Here is a 22,440-nt window from a genome sequence, read left to right as displayed (position 1 = left end):
GAGCTTTTAGGGCATGTATTAGCTTTGAGGCCATCTGTTCTTGTACGTCTGTGGTCTAGAAAAAAAAAATGATTTCAGCATATACAAACATTCAAAATTGCCTTTTTGTTCGGTGCATCTTATACACATGGGGATATACAAATTATTGTCCATTAAAATGCTCTCAGAATGGGATTTATACACTCCTGTGTTATCTAAGATGTTCATGTCTGTCTTTCAGTCGAAAAAGAAATGTAGGTTTTTGCAGAAAACCATATAGTGGACTTCTATGGTGCCCGCGAGTTTGAACTTCCAAAATACAGTTTAAATGCAGCTTCAAAGGGCTCTAAACGATCCCAGCCGAGGAAGAAGGGTCTTACAGTATCTAACGAAACGAAAAAAAAAAAAAAAATTACATTTTATATACTTTTTAATCTCAAATGCTCGTCTTGTCTAGATCTGCGTGTACTCTGTGTATTCTGATTCAAGACAGTTAGGGTATGTTGAAAAACTCCCATCTCATTTTCTCCTCCAACTTCAAAACCGTCCTCGCTGCAGAAGTACTGACCCAGTGTTTACAAAGTGAAGGTACAAATATCAAACACCCTTTACAAAAAAAGGTAAAACAGCGATGTAGGGCGATTTTGAAGTTTTTCGACATACTCGTCTTGAACCAGAATATGCAGGGTACACTCAGAGCTAGACAAGACAAGCATTTGAAGATAAAAAGTATATAAATATTTTCTTCTTTTTTTGGTGAAAATAACAGATCGTTCCACTAGATAAGACGATTCCTCGGCTGGGATCGTTAAAGCTGCATTTTGGAAGTTCAAACTCATGAGCACCATAGAAGTTCACTATATGGAGAGAAATCCTGAAATGTTTTCCTCAAAAACCAATTTCTCTATGACTGAAGAAAGAAAGACATAAACATCTTGGATGACACGGGATGAGTAAATTATCTGTACATTTTGTACAATAAAAAATTCCTAATAATTTACCCACCCCGAAGTGTGTGCATTATTTTCTAAGAATTTAACGGACCGAAGTCCATTATTCCGCTTATACTACGGTTACCACACCTCAAGACATCATCAGATGATATATTTCAAGGTATTTATCCGGTTTTTGTCCTTAAAACACTTTAATTAATTCAAAGCGTTTTAAGGACAATTAGTTATGTCATTTTAGACCTAGTAACGACGCTTGAGCCGTTGATAGCAAACTAATGCAGTTAGTAATGAAGTTGAGACAGACAAGCAGACAGTCAGAAAGAGAGAGGGAGAGAGAGTTAAACTCGTAAATTACCTCTCTCAGGCCTTTGTTACCTCGCGTGTGAGAACTGTCATGTGGTTTTTAAGTTGTTAATCGTCAGAGCAGAGTTAACAACATTAGCGCGAATGCTAATGCGATTGTTAACTGTAAGTTATGTGTGTGAGTCTGTGAGGGAGAGAGAGCGAGATAAATAGAGTTTGTGCTTTCCGTACATAATAAAACGTAATATTTTTTCTTTACTGTGTTTATTAGTTTGGCCAGTGTCATTGTGGGTTTTGGTTATTTTGCTGTTATGGGCTGTAAGGAGTGGACCTTTGAAATAACTGAAATGTGTGGCTCAGTGATATAGACATGTAATGCGGTCAAGAGCTGCCTGTTCGCCGTGCGTTTCCCTGAGAATAATGCACACCATTAGAACGTTCGTCAGCCAATGAGATTCAAGCATTCAACGGCCCTGTAGTATAATATATTTATAATAAATCTAATAAATAACGGATTAATTTCTTATGCAGCTCATCCAATGTCTCAGTTGGTAATTCCAAAATGTAATTTTAGACCTACTAACCACTTCAGCAGTAGCATAGCAGACTAATGCAGTTAATATTTAAGTTTTTAGACAGACAGAAAAACAGGAAGACAGACAGTGAGAGTGAGAGAGAGAGAGAGATTAAGCTGGTAAATTACCTCTCTGAGCCTGTGTGTCTGTCAAAAGTGATCGGCAGCAGCGTCTCTAATAGTGAAACTGTAAGTTACTTTTCTTCAGAAACATTGCTGGTGTTACCTTGCTTGTGACAAACGTCATGCAGTTTTTAAGTTGTTAATTGTCAAATCATCGCTAACAACATTAGCGCTTATGCTAACGTGTGTATGTGTGTGCGTCTGTGAGGAGAGAGTGGGAGAAATAGAGTATGTGCTTTCCGTACACAAAAGTAATTTTGTGGCAAAAACATGGAAATAATCTGTCGTTTTTATCCCAATTGTTTACTGTATTTCTTTGTTTGGCCTGTGTCGATGTGGGTTTTGGTTATTTTGCTGTTTTAGTCTGTAAGGACCTTTGAAATAACTGAAATCATGTGGCGAAGTGATATGGATATGGTCAAGAGCTGCCTGGAACTACGTTCGCCTTGCGTTTCCCTGTAGTGATGGAAAGTTCGGATCATTTTACTGACTCAGATCTTTGAGTCTCGTTCAGCAAAATGAACTAATCTTTTTTCGAGTCATTTCGTTAATTTTACCAAAATATAATTAAAAAGCTACGTGTTACTTCCATAACACATGTACTGCTTATACAAACGTCGATCACACTACAAACAAGACAAAAGCTATTAGAAACAGAAAAGATTAATTCATTGTTTACCTGGGTCTTCAGTCTATGATTAGCTCCGGCGCAATTGCGCATGCGCGACGGAACGAATCACTCCCCGAGGCGACTCGTTCTTTCCGAGTCACATTAAAGATTCGTTCAAAATGAACGAATCGTTCAAGAACGACCCATCACTATTTCCCTGAAAATAATGCACACCTTAGAACGTTCGTCAGATTCAAGCATTCAACGGCCCTGTAGTATAACATAAATGTCAATAAATGAAAAGGTAGTCATTGTGCAGAACACAGGTTAAAATCAAGGGCAACCCTGGTAAATCTTATCAAAGTAAACCAGTCACACATCTGAGAATTCATATATATTTTCAAAGGTTACCAACAATGACATGATGAATGTTGAAACTTAAAAAGCTTTCACTAAATAATACTAAATACTGAGAAACAATATCTACTGTGACTAAAAACCAAACAATTCCCTTCGAATTTCATTTTCAGTAACATTCATGATAGAATAAATGACTTAAGGAATGTCTGTTGAGCTTGTGCACAATTTCATTTTCTTTCATTTCTGTTTGTATTCCATTCCCATCTGAATAAAAGTAATATGTAGATGTCATCAAATGTCTTGATGTTTTTTTTTATGTTAGCTCTTCTTTAAAGTACTCAAGGTTTTTTCGGTTTTCATTAAGAGCTTTCTTCATCTGATGAGTCCAGGTACTTTTGCTGATGCTTAGAGTCCAGGTGAATGTCTCGTATAGCTAGGATACGTGTGAGCATGCTCTCCATCATGGTGCTATCCAATGGCTGGGCTGAGTACCACACAGGGCTGCTGGGGTGGCAGGAGGACTCGGGCTGCAAGTAGAAAAGATCTGGACGCTGCTTCACGGAGTTTGAGCTGTGGATATACAAGAGAATGAGCGTTATAAAGTTATTCTCCTTCTAGCAAGAACAATTTGAATGAAGCTCATTTTGTGTGCAAAACTCAAGCTGTGTCATTCGACGATCTGCATAATTCTAATTCAAATCAAGTCTCAAAAAAATTACAAAAGCGTGATATAAGAAGGAAGAGAGTAATAAACTACACTAAATGAATAGTTCACTCCAAAATTTCAAATTAGTGTTATTTTCATTCTTCTGTGAAACCAAAAATGAGATGGAAGGCAGAAAATCCAAGCAAATTAATAAATGAAAGGGAGCTCTAAAAAGTAGGGTAAAAAGCATGTTTAAAGAGTCATAAAAGTCAAATATTATTTGTCATTATAGTTTTTTTTAATCTTAGTTGTACTGTGTTATAAGCTGTTAGTTTTTATTTCAGTTTTAGTCATTTTAATTTTAAATATCTGAAAACAATTTTTATTAGATTTAGTTTTATTTTACAATTACAAAAAAAAACTGATTTTGGCTTAACGCATTCAGCCTAGCATTTCATTTTTATTGAAAACATGTAAATACAAGGTTGGAATAACACGCTACCAGTCAAAAGTATTTGAACAGTAAGATTTTAAATGTTTTTTGAAAGAAGAATCTGCTCACCAAGCCTCTATTTATTTGATCCAAAGTACAGCAAAAACTGTAATATTGTGAAATATTTTTACTATTTAAAATACGTTCTATTTGAATATATTTTAACATGTAATTTATTGAGTTATTGATAGTAGTTTGTTGATTCTTTGATGAATAGAAAGATTTAAAGATCAGCATTCATCTGAAATAAAAAGCTTTTGTGACATTATACACTATACAATTCAAAAGCTTAGAGTCAGTATAATTTTTTGGGAAAGAAATTATAGATATTAACACTTGGGATGGATGTAACATTTATAAAGTTACTTTTCAGATAAATGCTGTTATTCTGAACTTTCTATTCATCAACGAAACCTGAAAAAATTCTACTCAGCTGTTCTCAACAATAATAATAAAAATGTTTTTTGAGAAGCAAATCAGAATATTAGAATGATTTATGAAGGATCGTGTGACACTGAAGACTGGAGTAATGATGCTAAAAATTCAACTTTGAAATCACAGGAATAAATTACATTTTAAAATATATTCAAATAGAAAGAAGTTATTTTAAATAGTAAAAATATTTTACTGTACTTTGTATCAAATAAATGCAGGCTTGGTGAGCAGAAGAGAATTCTTTAAAAATATTAAAAATCTTATTGTTTTAAAAATTTTGACTGGTATAGTAAACGTTTTTTATGACAACTTTCATTTTTAAGTGAACTATCCCTTTAAAATAACACTTACCATCTGGAGAGATAGAACTCGTAGAGTCTGACAGGACAGCGTAAGGGGTTCTCCACATTCTCAGGCATCTCCAAAAACTCCTCTTCCACCGTCTCTTCCTCTCTCCTCCTTTTACCAGCTGGTGCTTGATGTTCAATTAACACAAAACAAGAAATATTATGAGCACAGATGCACACTCTTGTGACCAGAAGCTCTGTAAAGATTTAAACACTATGTGGTCTTTGCCTCTTCAGCACAGCCCTCACCTTTTTTGTCTTTTTCCTCTTCCTTGTTAGGTAGTTTGAAGCGAAGATAAGCGGTCACGCCACTTTTGGTTGTTTTCGAGCAGTGGGAGACATTGGAGAACGCAAGGCGTTGATGCTCTTCAACCGTTTTGAGGTTGAGCAGCTTGGCTCCAAAAAACAGCAGCGTGTTGAGCAGAACAATGGGAGACAGAGCGCCCAACTGCTTACATTCCCAAAGATACTCCTCCTCAACTCGTGAGTGTATGTACCCTGAAGAAACAGAAAAGCAGATGTCATAATCGCCTTAAAAGCCTATTCACAATAAGAGTGTAATCTTTTAAATCTTGTAGCAGGGACAAAAAAAGGTTTGGGGTTGGGTAGATTTTTTAAATGTTTTTCACCAAGCCTGCATTAATTTGATCCAAAGTACAGCAAAAAATGAATTTAAATATATTTGAATATATTTTAAAATGTAATTTCTTCCTGTGATTTCAAAGCTGAATTTTAGGATCATTACTCCAGTCACATAATCCTTCAGAAATCATTCTTATATTCTGATTTGCTGCTCAAAAACATTTATTATGATGCTGAAAACAGTTGAGTAGATTTTTTCAGGTTTCTATAATTTCTTTCAGATAGAATTTATCTGAAAGATTTTTTGGGGGTGGGGGAAAGAAATTACAGAAATCAAAACTTTTATTTAGCAAGGATGCTTTAAATTGAGCAAAGGTGATGATAAAGACATTTATAATGTTCCAAAGCATGTCTATTTCAAATAAATGCTGTTCTTCTGAACTTTCTATTCATCAAAGAATCCTGAAAAATTGCACTCAATTGTTTTAAATACTGATAATAATAAAAAGAATGTTTCTTGAACAGCAAATCAGCATATTAGAATGATTTCTGAAAGATCATGTGACGCTAAAGACTGGAGTAATGATGCTGAAAATTTAGCTTTGATCACAGGAATCACAGGAATTTAGTAATCACAGGAATAATATTACATTTTAAAATATATTCAAATAGTTGTTTTAAATAGTAAAAAAAAATCACAATATTACTACTTTTGCTGTAGTTTGAATCAAATAAATTCAGGCTTGGTGAGGCGAGGGACATTTAAAAAAAACATCTAAAAAATACTGGTAGTGTATATTTAAAAATATGTTTAAAAGAATAGCATTATTTGAAATAAACATTTATTAACATTATAAATACAATTTATGTCAGTTTTCATCAATTTAAAAAAGTAGGAAGATTATATTTTTTAATGCTTACACATCATCACACTTAAGTTTCTCACATTTTTTAACTAGTCAGAGCTTTTATATTTTTCACTAGTCAATTTCAATTCAGTTTCGGGGTTGTTATAGAGATATAGTAACTAAACTAAAATAAATAAAAATAAAGTAATGAATTAATGTTGCCAAGAAAACATATTTAATTTACTGTAGTAAAATAATAAACTGAAATTAAAAAACAATAAAATTACTAAAACTTTAACTAAAATTAAAATAAAAGAAACAAAAATAAAATAAAATACAAAAATAAAAATGATATTGGCATCTTAATGATACTAAAACAACACTGGTTCAGATGTATTTAAAAATATGTAATTTTTGAAAGCAAAAATAATTAATTTAGGGGCCGTTCACATGTCGCACCTAAAAACGCGTGGAAAATGCTAGGCGCGCCGCTTTCTTCCTTATCAACAAATCGCTTGCGCTCCAGAAGCGTCTGCCGTTTCTAAGCAACCGTCAGCTGCGCTCTAACGCCAAGCCTATGCGTCTCCATGCATTGTTTCTTCTATTAGCGTCAAAATAATGGGCTTGACAAATCAGTTCAGGAAATCCCTGGACCACAATGATTAGCTGCTCCTCTATGTTTCTGCTGAGGTTTCAATGTAACGGAAAAACGTGAGGAAGCTGATTGGTTGGCTCATGTCACATGACCTGCGGTGCGCTTGCGGCATTCTGAAAAGTTGAGATGTTTTTATCTCGATGCGGCGCGGACGCGCCTGGAAAAAACGAGCGCGTTGCTCCGCGTGCGCGTCGCGACCGCGTTGCTTCCATTATGCGCGCGCAAGCCGCGCGTCTACATTTGAAATAACGAACTTGAGCGCGCAAAAGACGCTACATGTGAACGGCCCCTTATGCCGTGTTCACACTTGGCGTCTTTTTTGACAAGAAAAAGTTGACAGGCTCGCTTTTTTAGTTACAAAAAAATCTGGACGCGTTTTGCAGCAGAGGGCGTCTTTTTGTTGCTATAACAACAGCAGCAACCGTAGCCTGTTGGAGCAGAAATGTCAATAAAAAAGGAAGCTGGCTGTTTTCTTTTTTGACATTTTTGACTTTTATTTGATAGGACAGTATTTAGACAGGAAGCAAAGTGGGAGAGAAAGAGGGGGGACTGGATCGGGAAAGGTCTGCGAGCCGGGACTCGAAAAAGGGACGCCTGAAGCTCAACGGCTCTACTGTACATATCGATGTGCGGCTCAAGAAGCTAGCAATGCTGCACGTTGGTTTTTGAAGATAACGGGGAGGCGAATCCGGTTCACAACAATAAAATAAAAGTCTATAAAACGGCACCTTTCCCATTTTTCTTGTTGTTATAGAAACGACAAGTCTAGCTGCTCGCTTGTCATTGGTCAGATCTCAAAAAAGCGCTTGACGTGGGGCGTTTTCTTCAGAAAAGTTAAACTTTTTTCAACTTGAAAAGACGCTCTGAGCTGCAGAAAAAGACGCCGGCGGTGGCGTTTAAAAAAAGCGCTCAGGACTTTTTTGAAAACACGGTTTACTCCATAGGATTAGAATGTAAAACAGACGCTGGCAGTTTGAAAAAAGAAGCCAAGTGTGAACGCGGCCTTAGTCTCTCAACTGAAATGATGTCAAACTATGCACAACAATATAACTACAAAAATGCAATTTAAAACATTTTTGTTTGGAGTAATGCATATTTTACGGTAAGCTAATCAGTTTTACATATAATAATTTAGACTCTCATATGCTAGTGTGCATACAAATAAGTAAAGGGTGTGCTTATTAATGCTGAAAAAATACATAAGCTTTAGGATGATGTGTCCAGAACTGCCATTTCATTTAGTAAATCAAAATCTTTTTAGCATGTAACAAAAATGAAAAAAATTTGAAAAGGATATTTACCTCCAGGAGACAATGTATTTCCCCAGTCCTTCAGCAGTGTGGTGATGTCAGTGATGAACTGACTATAGAGTGAATCCGTGAAGATATTTTCAAGACGCTCATTTTCAAGCAGGCACTAAAAATTGAGTGAAGAGGTCATTGAAAATGCTTTTTAGAACATATGTGACCCTGGACCACAAAACCAGACATAAGGTTAAATTTTACAAAACTGAGATGTATATAGAATATGAAAGCTCAGTAAATAAGCTTTCTATTGATGTATGGTTTGTTAGGATAGGACAATATTTGGCCGAGATACATCTGTTTGAAAATCTGGAATCTGAGGGTGCAAAAATATCAAAATCCTGAGAAAATCACCTTTAAAGTTGTCCAAATTAGGTTCTTAACAATGCATATTACTAATCAAAAATTACATTTTGATACATTTACAGTAGGAATTTTACAAAAAATCTTCATGGAACATGATCTTTACTTAATTTCCTAATGATTTTTGGCATAAAAGAAAAATCAATAATTTTGACCCATGCAATGTATTTTTGGCTATTGCTACAAACATACCCCAGCGACTTAAGACTGGTTTTGTGGTCCAGGGTCACATATATGACCCTGGACCACAAAACCAGCCTTAAGCAGTATGGGTACATTTGTAGCACTAGCCAAAAATACATTGCATGGGTCAAAACTATACAATTGTCAAGTAAAAAATCATGTTACATAAAGATAATTTGTTAATTTCCTACCGTAAATATATCAAAACTTAATTTTTGATTAGTAATATGCGTTGCTAAGAACTTCATTTGGACTTAAAATGCGATTTTCTTAATATTTAGATTTTTTGCACCCTCAGATTCCAAATATTGTCCTCAATGGACAATGTCCTCATTGTATCAATGGAAAGCTTATTTATTTAGTTTTCAGATTATGTATAAATCTCAATTTTAATAAATTGATCCTTATGACTGGTTTTGTGGTCCAGGGTCACATATAATACAATATAAAACATATATCAAAAAAGGGAAATTTTGGGGCAAATTATTTAAGCTCAAACCTGCTGAATGCCCAGGCACAGGTAGTAGATGCTATCGGGTTCGTAAGGCTCGCCGTTCGGCCTGCGGACCTCCTTGATGAAGCGGCACAGGCCGTAACTCAGATCCGCAGAAGTGCACTGCAACACATCCTCTTTCATAGTCATGGGGCCTGCTGAATAAGACACAGTGGGAGAAGCAAAAGTTGTTAAGACACATGGTGGGTCAGCGCAATGTCACACACTAACTGTGACAGTGACCTTTACTAACGACACAGGCTGCGTGAGTCATGAAGCAGACGGAGAGGTAACGACTCCATGTTCTGACCCATATGTGTGAACTTACAGGACTGCTGCTGCTCCTGCTCCTGCTCGCTCTGTCCTGTTTTCATTCGCACCCAGCTGGCCCAGGCTTCGACGCCGTACATTTGGTTGAGCTTCGAGCTGGAGGTACTAAGCCAAACACCGCCGGTCGTATCGGTGCCAGATCGCTTACGACCCTGAACGAGACACAAAAACACAATTTTTGTTACCAGGAGATTATGAAAAGAAACTATCAAGATTAAATCAAGTAAAACAAATATGTGACCCTGGACCATAAAAAAAATTCTGAAAGCTGAATAAATAAGGTTTCCATCGATGTATGGTTTGTTAGGATAAGACAATATTGGACTGAGATACAACTATTTTAATAGCAGGAATCTGAGGGTGCAAAAAAATCTAAATATTGAGAAAATCGACAAATGAATCCAAACGAAGTTCTTAGCAATGCATATTACTAATCAAAATTTAAGCTTTGATATATTTACCATAGGAAATTTACAAAATCTCTTCATGGAACATGAGCTGACTAAATATCCTAATGATTTTTGCCATAAAGGAAAAATCAATCATTTTGACCCAAACAATGTATTTTTGGCTATTGCTACAAATACACCTGTGCTACTGGTTTTGTGGTTCAGGGTCACATATCTGAAAATATGAAATAAGTCGGAAATTATTAAAAGTGAAAAAAGTAAAATATAAATATTCTAAAACATTACTAAAAAAAATATTTTAAAAAGTAATAAGAGGTACAAAATCAATAAAAATATGAAATAAAAGCTAATTCTAAATATTAAAAAATAAATAATAGTATAAAATACTGACATTTTATTACTGAGCACTTTATTACTTTTATTAACAGTGGAACTATAATTTTAAAATAGAGGCAGATGAATTGCATTGCAGATAAAAATGATAGCTGACTAGTCCATAGAAAATGTAACTTATAGTTTATTATATTATATATTCTGACTATTATAGTAATATTAGTAATGAATATTGTTTTAGTGTTCATCTTGATTTTAGAACCATTATTTTCTGTTTTAAAGGAAGCTTTAAGCTTATCTACAGGCAAAAGAACAAAAACTTTCTTAAATCAAATCAAAATTTCCTATATATTTATTTAATTGGTTAATAGTTATGTAATAATCAGGATAAATGTACAATTAGCCAGTAATTAGCAAAAAATAAACACTTCTGAATGATACAAGACCCCTCTGTGAACCCTAATTATTTCAAAATAAAATATTTTTTTTCCCAGAAGCAGCAACAATTTTACTGTTAAAAATTTTCACTAGAAATAATAAATATGTAAATAAACAAATACATCAAATAGCAATGAATAAAGCCAAAGAAAGATGATGCCTGAGTATGCCTTCCACTAAATAACAACACAAACGATAACATTCAATTCGAGTAAAGCAGGCGCAGACACTTCAGAATGTAAAAAACAACATTTTGACAGATGCATTCATTTCCTTTTATGGCGACTTTCTTCAACTGCAGCAGACTCCATGGCAACCACTCCTCCATCATCATCTCCTTCACTTTCAGCTTCTTCTGTCCCCATCTGGCCTGCTTTCAGTCTCATTGTATTTGGCTGCGTGGTGTTATGTACAAAGTTCTGTGTATCTCTCTGCGTTCTTTTCTAAAGAGCCTCTGCTTCACACTTTAAACAAGCTAGACCGCTCCTATGTGCCAGGTTCCCTCCGGAGGGATACGAACTGTCCAAATGCCATCTGACGGCATCACTTTTCTCACTGCACTCTTTTCTTTCCTGTCAGAATAAAAATGTCCCTGACGACTTCTGGTGGCAATTTTGAGATATATATCAATTCCTCTCTAGCGTCACTGACAACAAATATCCACCACATTTATTTTCAACCTCCTTCTACAGGTCATCAAATCTGGGATAGATTTTATATACAGTTGAGGTCAAAAGTTTACATCCCCCATTTGGAATCTGCAAAATGTTAATTATTTTATTAAAATAAGAGTGATCATACAAAATGCATGCTGATCTGAATAAGATACTTAACATAAAAGATGTTTACATATAATCCACAAGAGAAAATAATAGTTGAATTTATAAAAAAATGACACCGTTCAGAAGTTTACATACCCTTGATTCTTAATACTGTGTTATTACCTCCTGAATGATCCACAGCTGTGTTTTTTCTTTGTTTAGTGATTTTTTTGTTCCCGCTGTTCTTCAGAAAAATCCTTCAGGTTCCACAAATTCTTTGGTTTTCCAGCATTTGTGTATTTGAACCCTTTCCAATAATGACTGTATGATTTTGAGACCCATCTTTTCACACTGAGGACAACTGAGGGAATCTTATGCAACTATTACAGAAGGTTCGAACACTCACTGATGCTCCAGATGGAAACAATGCATTAAGAGCCAAGGGGTGAAAACTTTTGAACAGAATGGAGATTTTCTTATTTTGCCTAAATATCTATTTCTTTCCATTTATTACTGCCCTTCAGAGGCTACAGAAGATGTTTCCCAGAAGATAAAATAAGTTAAATTTACCCTCATCTTCAAATTCAAAAAGTTTTCACCCCCAGCTCTTAATGTATGTTTTTCTTTCCTTCTAAAGCATCAGTTAGCATTTGAACCTTCTGTAATAGTTGGAGCAGTTAGAGTCCTTTAGTTGTCCTTAGTGAGAAAAGATGGATCTCAAAATCATAGTCATTGTTGGAAAGGGTTCAAATACAAAAATGCTGGAAAACCAAAACATTTGTGGGAGCTAAAGAATTTTTCTGAAGAACAGCGGGCAGTTTAACTGTTCAGGACAAACAAAGGGACTCATGAACAACTATCACTAAAGAAAAAACAGCTGTGGATCATTCAGGCAACAATACAGTATAAAGAATCAAGGGGATGTAAACTTTTGGATAAAACAGGGTCATTTTTTTTTTATAAATTTTGAAAAAATCGTACAAATTCTTTGGTTTTTCAGCATTTTTCATGGCAACTGAGGTACATATCTTCATTCTGTTCAAAAGTTTACACCCCTGGCTCTTAATGCATCAGGTAACAACACAGTATTAAGAATCAAGTGTATGTAAACTTTTGAACGGGTCGTTTTTATAAATTCAACTATTATTTTCTCTTGTGGCTATATGTAAACATCTTATGTGAAATATCTTATTCAGATCAGTACTAAAAAAAACAACAACAACAACAACAACAACATGTATATCTGGTCCCTCTTTTTATGTAAAAGAATTAACGTTTTGTAGATTCTGAAAAGGGATGACCTCAAATGTACATAAAACCATTCACATTTTTTTTTCTTCAAGTCCAAGAAATGAGAATAAAAAAAGCAACCAATTCTTCACAGATTAAGCTAAACTCACACAGAAATTGGAGCCGATAATTTAAGCTTTGAAAAAAGACTGGTTTTATTTCCGTCAGTAACCTAGTAAAGCTGTAATGAGCCATGAGGGATGATAAGACTATGACATCTACATGTGTAATTTCAGCACACGACACGACATCTGAATAAGAAGTGTTAAAAGGAATATATCAGCAGCCACAAATGAAATGTTATTAGAGTTCATCTGTTTCACAGAAGAAATCAATCATACAGGTTTTAAATTACATGAAGGTGAGTAAATGTCATTCATGACATTTCTGGTGAACTATTCATTTAATGAAGAGTTTAATTTAGCTTCATCTTGTTTCAAAGCATATCTGGATTCATATTTTATCTTACAGCTTTTCAATTCCTTTTTTCAAGTGGTGTGAACAATTCTGTTTATTTCCAGAGATAACAGTGACATTATTTATTAAATTAAATATTTTATTGAATTTAGCCAGATGTACACAGACTCCTCTGACTGATGTCATGTTTATTAAATGGTCCACAGCATTCAAAATGTAATGGGAAACCAAGATTTTTCATGTTTGTTCATGTCCACAGTCCACAAATAAGCCAAATTTTAAACAACAGCCATTACATTTGTTCATCTCCATGTGAACTCAAATGGTTTATTGCACAATGTCTTGTGTAACCAAAGGTACATCTCTCTATAGAAGTTTCCACAACTTTGTGGTGTCTTTCTATGCACAACAAAATAAACTTGATGAAAAAACAACAAAATATCCTTGTGGTTTGCCACTGACAAATGAAAAACATCAATACCCACCAATCTGCCATGTGTAAATCATTTTAAAAATGACCAGTCAAAATGTAAACCACCAATAAAAGACAATGCAAGAAATGATACAAATGCAATGAAACATTTAACAGTCCTGAGTCTTGACAACAGATACAGCCAACATGATCTTAAATATTAAAAACCTTAAACGAAGCTTTCTTGAAAGAAATCGTCTCTCTGCAGTTAGTGTTCTTGTAACTTTATATTGATCAACTTGTTGTTTGACATTATTTGAGTCTTTACTAAACTATACACTTTCAGACCCATTGCTAATGTATAATAAAACAAGACATTTAAGACCTCTACACCTTTCATTTGGCAGACTTTATAATTGGACAAAAGAGTTTATCTAAAAGTTGGGAAACAACCCACTTCAATAGACTTCACACTTCAACCTTCCAAACTGTGAAAAGACTCTGGCCGATTCTCTGTTGTTGTGTCGCTCGTGACAAATGGTTCCGTAACAAGCCAGGCATCTGATTCTGTCAGATTACATACCCTTTTCCTGGGAGGGTGGCTGTCTCGGCCCCTCTTACGTCTCTTCAGCGTCAATACCAGTCTGTTTTCTTTAGCTGATCCAGGGTCAGTTGTTGCTGTGAAATGACAACGCGTGTTATAATTTTGGGAGATTTTACACATTATAAACACAAAATCTGTTACGTCTTTGTGTAACACCATTCAATCACGTATTAGCAGCATATTTCATGCACTGCGTTCCAAAAATATTACTTTTTTTTTTACCCCTCTGGTATTGTTCAACTGGGAGTCACAGTGTTGTTCACGGTCAAAGGTGACAGAACACCTGAAATTTTACTCTTTTTTTTTCTTTTCACTAAAATCATTTTTTTAGAGAGAAATTCATGGTACTAAATTAATATTTATGCAATAATTATGATCTTTTTTTTCCTATTGAAAATAAAACAGACTTTTTTTCCTTTTCAATTATGGCAGTATTTCAAGTTAAAATAGAGACAAAGCCTTTAAAATCCAATTTTTAAAGTCAGGGCCTGTCCACACGGAGACGCGTTTCGCTGTATACGTATACATTTTTTATCGTATTGGCGTTTCATCCACACGGATCCGGCGTTTTAGGAGACTGAATCCGCTATTTTTTTAAACCGGGTCCCAAAGTGGATAAATCTGAAAACGACACCCTCGCGGTTTCGTGTGTACACAGCCAATACGTATATTTTGTGAAACGATGATGTCATCACATCACGTGTCGGCTGCGTCACACGTAACAGCAACAACAATAATGGCGGACTACATGATTGCGTCCGTGTTGCTATTAAGCCTACCAGCTTTATTACAGCAAAATCTATTGCTTCTATGCAACTGTTATGAGCAACAAGCGATAATGTTCGCATCTTCGTCTTCTTCCTCTTAGTTCGTATACAGCGCGCAAGGTTATGCGCATGCTCAAATTCTTCTTCTCCGTGTATAGCGTATCTCTATGGCAGAATTACAGCACCCCACACTGGTCTGGCATATATACTACACTGTTTTCAGTGGTTTCGTGTGTACGGAATTTTTTTTAAAACGAGGAAAAAAAAAATGATCGGATAGGGAACGCACCGGCTTCGTGTGGACGGAGCCTCAGATTAGTGCCATCTGGTCAGAATAAAAATAGACATCTGCAATTCCTTGGTTTAGCCACTAGATTACTATAGAGCTCCATATAAAAGGCTTAGAATTCTATTGTTGTTTTTAGACAAAGACTTACTTTTATTAAGTTGTGGATTTGGCTATACATTTAGACATTCTCAGACAACTTTTAGTATAGGGTTTAGATTTTTTTTGTTGTTAAATTTTGGTTTGAAATTTCAGTTTTTGCATTAACTTTACTATAGTCAAACCTGAACAAAGAAAACATTTGGTTACATATAACATCAAAATTCGAAATAAATGAACACGAATGCTTCAGGTTAATCAGGTTTGAAATTGGATTTCAACATTTATTTCAGTCTTCTGGCTCAATTTTTCCATATTGTTACAGCCACACAAGTTCATTTGTGAGTATGGTAGTGTGTGTATTTGAGTGTGTGTGTCTTTTGTACTCTTGATGTTTTTGTGTGTAACCTCTTCCTGTGTGTCTGTGTTTTTACTGCACTTTTGGTCAATTTATTGATTTTATTTCATGCATGCATGCATTTCACAAACATGCTTTGTGTTACAGTCACACTAGTTCATGCATGTGTGTCTTTTGGAGGGTGGGTGGGTGGAGTGTGTCTATTTTGCACTCTTGATATATTACTGTGCGTTCACACACCGCTGGGGAGAGCATCAAAATTCGCTCTGGCCGCCCTGCCAGAAACTCTGATGATCGAGCATGTCGATCTTGTGCAGACTGACCACAAGTAGGGTGTAAGTTAACCTCATTAAATATTTTAGACGTGAAAATAAGAAATTGAATTTAATTGTAGTTACATGTTTGCTAATGAAATAAACCAATTAAAAGCCATTTGTGTGGTGTGGCTTTTGTGTTCATGGTTAAGTGCTTACTTAAAAAACAGGGACACGTCGTAGATTATGGGGAAACCCGCCACAGCAATAATTAACTTCTCCTCCATTTTCCTTGGGAACTAATGTGGCCGAAACCAAAGTTTACAGGACTGCGTTCTTGGGAAACCTCTCAGTGGTGAACTTCTACATTCCGCGTCATAGCTCATTACCATAAAGTTGACCTAACTTCACCTCTCCCCGATGCCCACATCGCCCAAAACGCACCGCTTCTTGCCGGAGCTCGCCGCCGGCTCACATTGAAAATGAATGACTTCCGGCCACTTTGACGCTCTCGTCGGCGGCGGTGTGAACGCACAGTTAAGAGTGTCACCCCCTCATTACTGTGCACTCTTTCTGCATCGTGAATGATTTGTGGATTGCACAAAACAATTCTCTGTATTTTTGCGTATTTTCCATTTATTTATAACGGTGGTCATTTCTGACCAAGAACAACAGAAGTGTGGAAATTTTTTTTAATGACCATTTACCATTTTTAGATTTTTTTTTTTTGTGGTCACATAGCGACTATAATAAATGTCATCAAGTTTCGTACCATAGCGATTTTTAAAAATAAAAAAAAAATGTATTAATTATCATCAAAACTCATCAAGAATGAAATATTACACACATCTGTTCAAACATGAATGAAAAGGGCATTAGAACAGAAATTAAGTCCATAAAGCACTGGAAAAATGTTGAAAAAACTTAAGTTAGCACCGAGTTGAGTCAATGTGTTTTGAGAAATATAGACAAAAACTACAAATCTTTAAGATGTTGACACATTTCACCAAAGAAAAAAATAATGAAAATTACCCCATGATTTACTTACCCCCAAGCCATCCTAGATATACATTACTTTCTTCTTTCAGATGCATACAATGGCTATATTAAAAAATGTCTTGGCTCTTCCAAGCTTTATAATGGCAGTAAATGGGTGTTGACAGTTTAAAGTCCAAAAAAGTGCATCTATCCATCATAAGATGATGTTAATAAAGGCTTCTGAAGTGAACTCATGCGTTTGTGTAAGAAAAATATCCATATTTTAAACTTTATAAACCGTAATGTCTAGTTTCCACTAACTGTCGTATGCACATTCACAAAAGAGTGGCGTTCCAGCGGATGACATATCCGCTCCGGTGAGAATATGCTAGTTTCGCAAGAACCAAGTTATGTTTACATCAAAGAAAATCCTATCAAAATCCTCTGACATTTGTACTTATCATTTTTGTGTGAACTATAACCCTTTAAATTGCAACTACATATTTGAATCAATTAACTTACTGCGAGGAAAATCATTTTCCAGATCTGGCTGCTCTGATGATAACGATGTGGTCGGAGCAGCTTCCGGCTCCTCTGGTTCCGTCGATGGCACCGGTGGCTTCACATTAGCTCCAGGATCCTCTGTATCTGCCCAGGTGAAGGGTGTTGGTGTTGATCTGGCCTCTGACTCCAGATCACCACTGTAAGTGCTGCCCTGGTCTGAGCAAGACAATAAACCCAATACAATCAAGTACTGTAGGATAAAAATGTTTGGATAAGCAAAACGTCAGATAGTAATAAAATGTTTACGTACCATGTGACACAGGCTTGTCTTTTCCCTTCTCCACATCGTCGTCTTCCACTGAGCTCTGAGCGGGCAGGCTAGATTTAGTGTCTTTCTGTTCGGCCGCTTCTTGAGATCCAGGAATGACCATAGGAACAGGCACCTGGGAGGTAACAGCACAAAGTCATTTAAGATAAGTTTTAAACTATAAACATAATAATTTTAGATGATTACTAAAATGACATACCGGTAGAGGTAGGCCGAATGGAAAGGGTGTGTACTGGGTGTATAGATGCATTGGCACTGGGATGTAGATTGGCACCGGCACAGGCACCGGCACTGGCACATACTTCACCGTCTCTCCATTTTCATCAATCACTGAGGATGGAGAAAGTGCAAATGCAAGATGTCATTTCAACACTGTACGACAATGATTTCTTGGATATGTGATGGTAAAATTGAAGTATGCCAACCTTTTTCACACAAATTTGTAGATACTGGAGGCTCTGGCTGACACTGGACACCTTGCTCTTCAGTAATAGGTCTGCACATGAGAGCTTTGTTCTTTAACATTCTGCGATACGGCATACCTGCCACTGCAGCGTCTGTTTGTGTGCTCGCCTGTTAGAAAAATCATTACATATAAGGGATACAAAAAAGCAGCACATTACAGAAGGTTTTTATGAAACCAAATTTTCAGTTTACCAAATCAAAACTAACATATTGAACACTTGCATTTCTAAATATTTGTTTTTATCAGAATATTCATTTATTCACAGTTGAAGATGAAAATTTACATACACCTTGCAGAATCTGCAAAATGGTAATTATTTTACCAAAATAAAAGGGATCATACAAAATGCATGTTTTTTTTTTATTATTTAGATGTTTACATTTAGTCCACAAGAGAAAATAATAGTTGAATTTATAAAAATGACCCCTTTCAAAAGTTTACATACACGTGATTCTTAATACTGTGTTGTTACCTGACGCATTAAGAGCCAGGGGTGTAAACTTTTGAACAGATTGAAGATATGTACCTCAGATGTCCTCAGTGTGAAAGATGGATCTCAAGATCATACAGGGTTCAAATACACAAGAATTTGTGAGACATGAAGGATTTTTCACCAACACAGTATTAAGAATCAAGGTGTATGTAAACTTTTGAATAGGGTCATTTTTATGAATTCAACTATTATTTTCTCTTGTGGACCTATTCAGGTCAGTACTAAATAAAAAAATAACATGCATTTTGTATGATCCCTCTTATTCTGGTAAAATAACATTTTGCAGACTCTGCAAGGTGTATGTAAACGTTTGACTTCAACTGTATTTTGTGTCAAAAGTTTATCATTTGTTACTTCAACTTTTATTTTAGAAAGGCATGTTTTTATTTCTATAAATGCATCTTAACATTTATTAGCATTCAAAAATGTAGTGTTTTTGAAAGAAGTTTCTAATATTTGACCAAAATTACTACTAATCTTGTTATAATTTTAAAGTCATTTCTATTTTAAAATATTAAAAGGTAAATTACTGTGTAAATTGTGATGCAAAGCTGTTTTTTCAAAAATCAATACGTCAGTCTTTAGTGTCACATGATCCTTCAGAAATTATTCAAATATGCTGATATGCTATGACATCCTCCTTTAAAAATGTATAAAGTGCTTTGAGTTTTAAGAAAAGCACCATGCATAAATGTAACAAATTAATGAAAACAGTTGTTTAACTGATTAATTGTATTAACGGATTAATATTGTTGATACTACAATACTTTACTGATCAACTGAATGCATCCTTGCTGAATTCTTCTTGTTCAAATTTGTTCAAATAAAGAGATTTATTTAAAAATAGATTTTGAAATAAAATTCTTAACCCAAACTTTTAACTGGAACCGTGTGCTTTGTACAACACTTTCAAGCAATGTGTCCATCACTACTTACTTCGCCAATGTTTTTTGAGCTGGCATTTGAGGTAGGTAGAGCTCCTGCGGAGAAAATTAATGTCATTAAAACATAAGTAAAAAAACTTTGCATTTTGATTCTATTTAAGGCCACAACACAGAAAACCATGACAGCTGAATACCTGTGAGAGCTGTATTTCCAGGTAACGTGGAGGCCAGCGACACCACACCACCAATTACAGGCATGTCTTTCGAAAGAGATAATGGAGCTTGAACTGTAGTGGTGTTTGACGCAGTACCTTCAATGACGAAGCAACAAGAGTGAGTCCTTCTCATAATAAAACCAGTTTTGATCATTAAATTTTAGTTGAAACACCACACTATATGTATTTATCAATAGGTTTCATTCAGCTTAATATAGTGGTGGCCAAAATGATAAGAACAGTAGTATTTTCACCAGCTAAAAATGGTTTTAAGTCAGTTATTTCTCTCTTTTGCTGTAGCGTGTCAGTAGGAAATATCAGTTTACATTTGCAAACATTCATTTTGCCATTAATTGCACAAGGAGTCACCACTGTAAATAAATGTGTTACACACAATGTCAAATGGTAGCTCTACTATATAGTTTCACATAGAGAACTATATGGGGATGTACCGTTGCTAGCTGGCTGGTGAGGGGTAATGCACTTTGAACAAAACTGCAGCAAACAGGTCAGGTTACAGAAGTGTCTTGTTGTTCCATCCCAGACGAGGCTTTCCTTTAGTGAGCCCTGATTCCTACAGCCATGGCACTTGGCCATCTGAAATAAATTCACACAGAAATGATGCAACAATTAGTGGAAATTTAAAAAAAGAGCATGCTGCATATAAAAGCAAACACTGATGATCAGTTTGCAATATAATTTAACCCCAACCAAAGGGGATTTCTTAAAGAAATAAAGAACAGCTACAGCTAAAAGCCCAAATAAATGTCATCTCTCACCTCATAAAAAAGCACTGTGTAGAGAGACATGCACTCCTCTGTGCAAAACTCCTCAAGTTTGCCCCCAAAGAAGTTCTGAATGGTTTTGTGAGTCATGTTTTGACAATAGGCACAAACCCTGCATTGACCTCCATGACGCTTAGCAAGGTCATGCTTGAAAAGCAGTTTACAGCCTATAAAAGAAGAAATAGTGAATGAAATGCAAGTAAATGTATGTGAAAAAGCATAACACCAACCATTATATAGAAGTTCTCGAACTTGTTTTTAAGCAAGTAAATAAAAATGTTCCAAGAAATGTAATATTAATGTGAACTCCATAAGCAATATAGTCATTTTTTGACTAAATTGGTTAAGAACTACTAATTAATTCCCTAATTTTTGTTAAACCATTGCCATGATTTACTAGTTCTTTCACACGCGGTAACAATTTTTTTTCACAATTTACCAATTCATTCCCTCTTTTTCACTAAACTAAAATACAGGAACAAATCAGTAAAGCATGGCCACAAATTAAAAATTACAGATAATTTTCTCACCCCCTTTGTCATCCAAGATGCTCATGTCTTTAATTCAGTCGTAAAGAAATAATGTTTTTTGAGGAAAACATTTCAGGATTTCTTGCCATAGAGTGGACTTCTATGGTGCCCATGAGTTTGAACTTCCAAATTGCAGTTTAAATGAAACTTCAAGGGATCTAAATGATCCCAGCTGAAGAAGAAGTATCTTATCTAGAGAAACGACCAATTATAAAAAAAAAAAAAGCAAATTTATACACTTTTTAACCTTAAAGGAACCGTCTGTAAGAAATTTATTTCAGTTAATCATAAAATGGCCCTGACATGTCACTAGACATTAAGAAATCATGTTCATTTTTAAATACTTATATCACTGACAACAGTGGTCCGGCCAGGATATTGTCATTTAAAAGTGCAAGTTGCAGCCCACGACTGATGTTGATGTTTTCATGTTGTGTTTTGGCCTGAGGCGCCACCCTCCAGCTATCTGCCAATCGCAAAGTCAGTAGAGTTTCGTCATCCGGGTTGCCAGCTCTGCTCTAGTTACAGCTGCAGCTACGAACGTGTCGGATAAAACATGTATAACGTTACGAAACCTAAAAGACCTCGTTATGAATCCGAAATACGTCGTGACAATGTCCGAAACAAAACAAGGATTTAAATAGGAGATGCCTTTGAAAGATGGAGACGGCTGAAAATGGAGAAGAATTTGAAGACAGACGCCAACGTTGCCAATTTTCTCCTGGACAGGTAAGATTCATATATGTGACCCTGGACCACAAAACCAGTCTTAAGTCGCTGGGGTATTTTTGTAGCAATAGCCAAAAATACATTGAATGGGTCAAAATTATTGATTTTTCTTTTATGCCAAAAATCATTAGGAAATTGAATAAAGATTTTTACTCAATGAAGATTTTTGCAAAATTCCTACTATAAATATATCAAAATGTAATTTTTGATTAGTAATATGCATTGTTAAGAACTTAATTTGGACAACTTTAAAGGTGATTTTCTCAGTATTTTGATTTTTTTGCACCCTCAGATTCCAGATTTTCAAATAGATGTATCTCGGCCAAATATGGTCCAATCCTAACAAACCATATATCAATAGAAGCTTATTTATTGAACTTTCATATGATGCATACATCTCAGTTTTGTAAAATTTATGACTGGTTTTGTGGTCCAGGGTCACATATGTTTGGCTAACTTACTTGTACTTAATGTAAATAGACATTTCAAATATTCACGACAGTCGAACAAATATATGC

At 35.3% G+C, this 22,440-nt stretch overlaps 1 protein-coding gene across 2 annotated transcripts in view; it reads right to left on the bottom strand.

Annotated features, from left to right (window-relative positions):
* Positions 1 to 2,921: 2,921 nt before the first annotated feature.
* Positions 2,922 to 22,440, bottom strand: part of LOC141295457 (zinc finger MYM-type protein 4) — a 37,033-nt gene continuing 17,514 nt past the window's right edge. Inside the window, exons 15-29 of one of the 2 annotated variants that reach the window (XM_073826664.1) lie at positions 20,658 to 20,830; positions 20,331 to 20,475; positions 19,858 to 19,974; positions 19,716 to 19,759; positions 18,246 to 18,393; positions 18,020 to 18,150; positions 17,803 to 17,935; positions 17,511 to 17,708; positions 14,226 to 14,320; positions 9,580 to 9,733; positions 9,258 to 9,409; positions 8,210 to 8,324; positions 5,073 to 5,321; positions 4,828 to 4,951; positions 2,922 to 3,472 (exon numbers count right to left, since the gene is read on the bottom strand). In XM_073826664.1, the coding sequence (XP_073682765.1) occupies positions 3,262 to 3,472; positions 4,828 to 4,951; positions 5,073 to 5,321; positions 8,210 to 8,324; positions 9,258 to 9,409; positions 9,580 to 9,733; positions 14,226 to 14,320; positions 17,511 to 17,708; positions 17,803 to 17,935; positions 18,020 to 18,150; positions 18,246 to 18,393; positions 19,716 to 19,759; positions 19,858 to 19,974; positions 20,331 to 20,475; positions 20,658 to 20,830 (2,189 nt within the window). In that variant the 3' untranslated portion in view covers positions 2,922 to 3,261. The remainder of the gene's footprint in view (positions 3,473 to 4,827; positions 4,952 to 5,072; positions 5,322 to 8,209; positions 8,325 to 9,257; positions 9,410 to 9,579; positions 9,734 to 14,225; positions 14,321 to 17,510; positions 17,709 to 17,802; positions 17,936 to 18,019; positions 18,151 to 18,245; positions 18,394 to 19,715; positions 19,760 to 19,857; positions 19,975 to 20,330; positions 20,476 to 20,657; positions 20,831 to 22,440) is intronic. The other variant, XM_073826665.1, reaches the window with a different exon arrangement.

This window comes from Garra rufa, chromosome 21, assembly GCF_049309525.1.
Source record: "Garra rufa chromosome 21, GarRuf1.0, whole genome shotgun sequence".
Lineage (NCBI taxonomy): Eukaryota > Metazoa > Chordata > Actinopteri > Cypriniformes > Cyprinidae > Garra > Garra rufa.
This window is presented reverse-complemented; position numbering and strand designations above follow the sequence as displayed.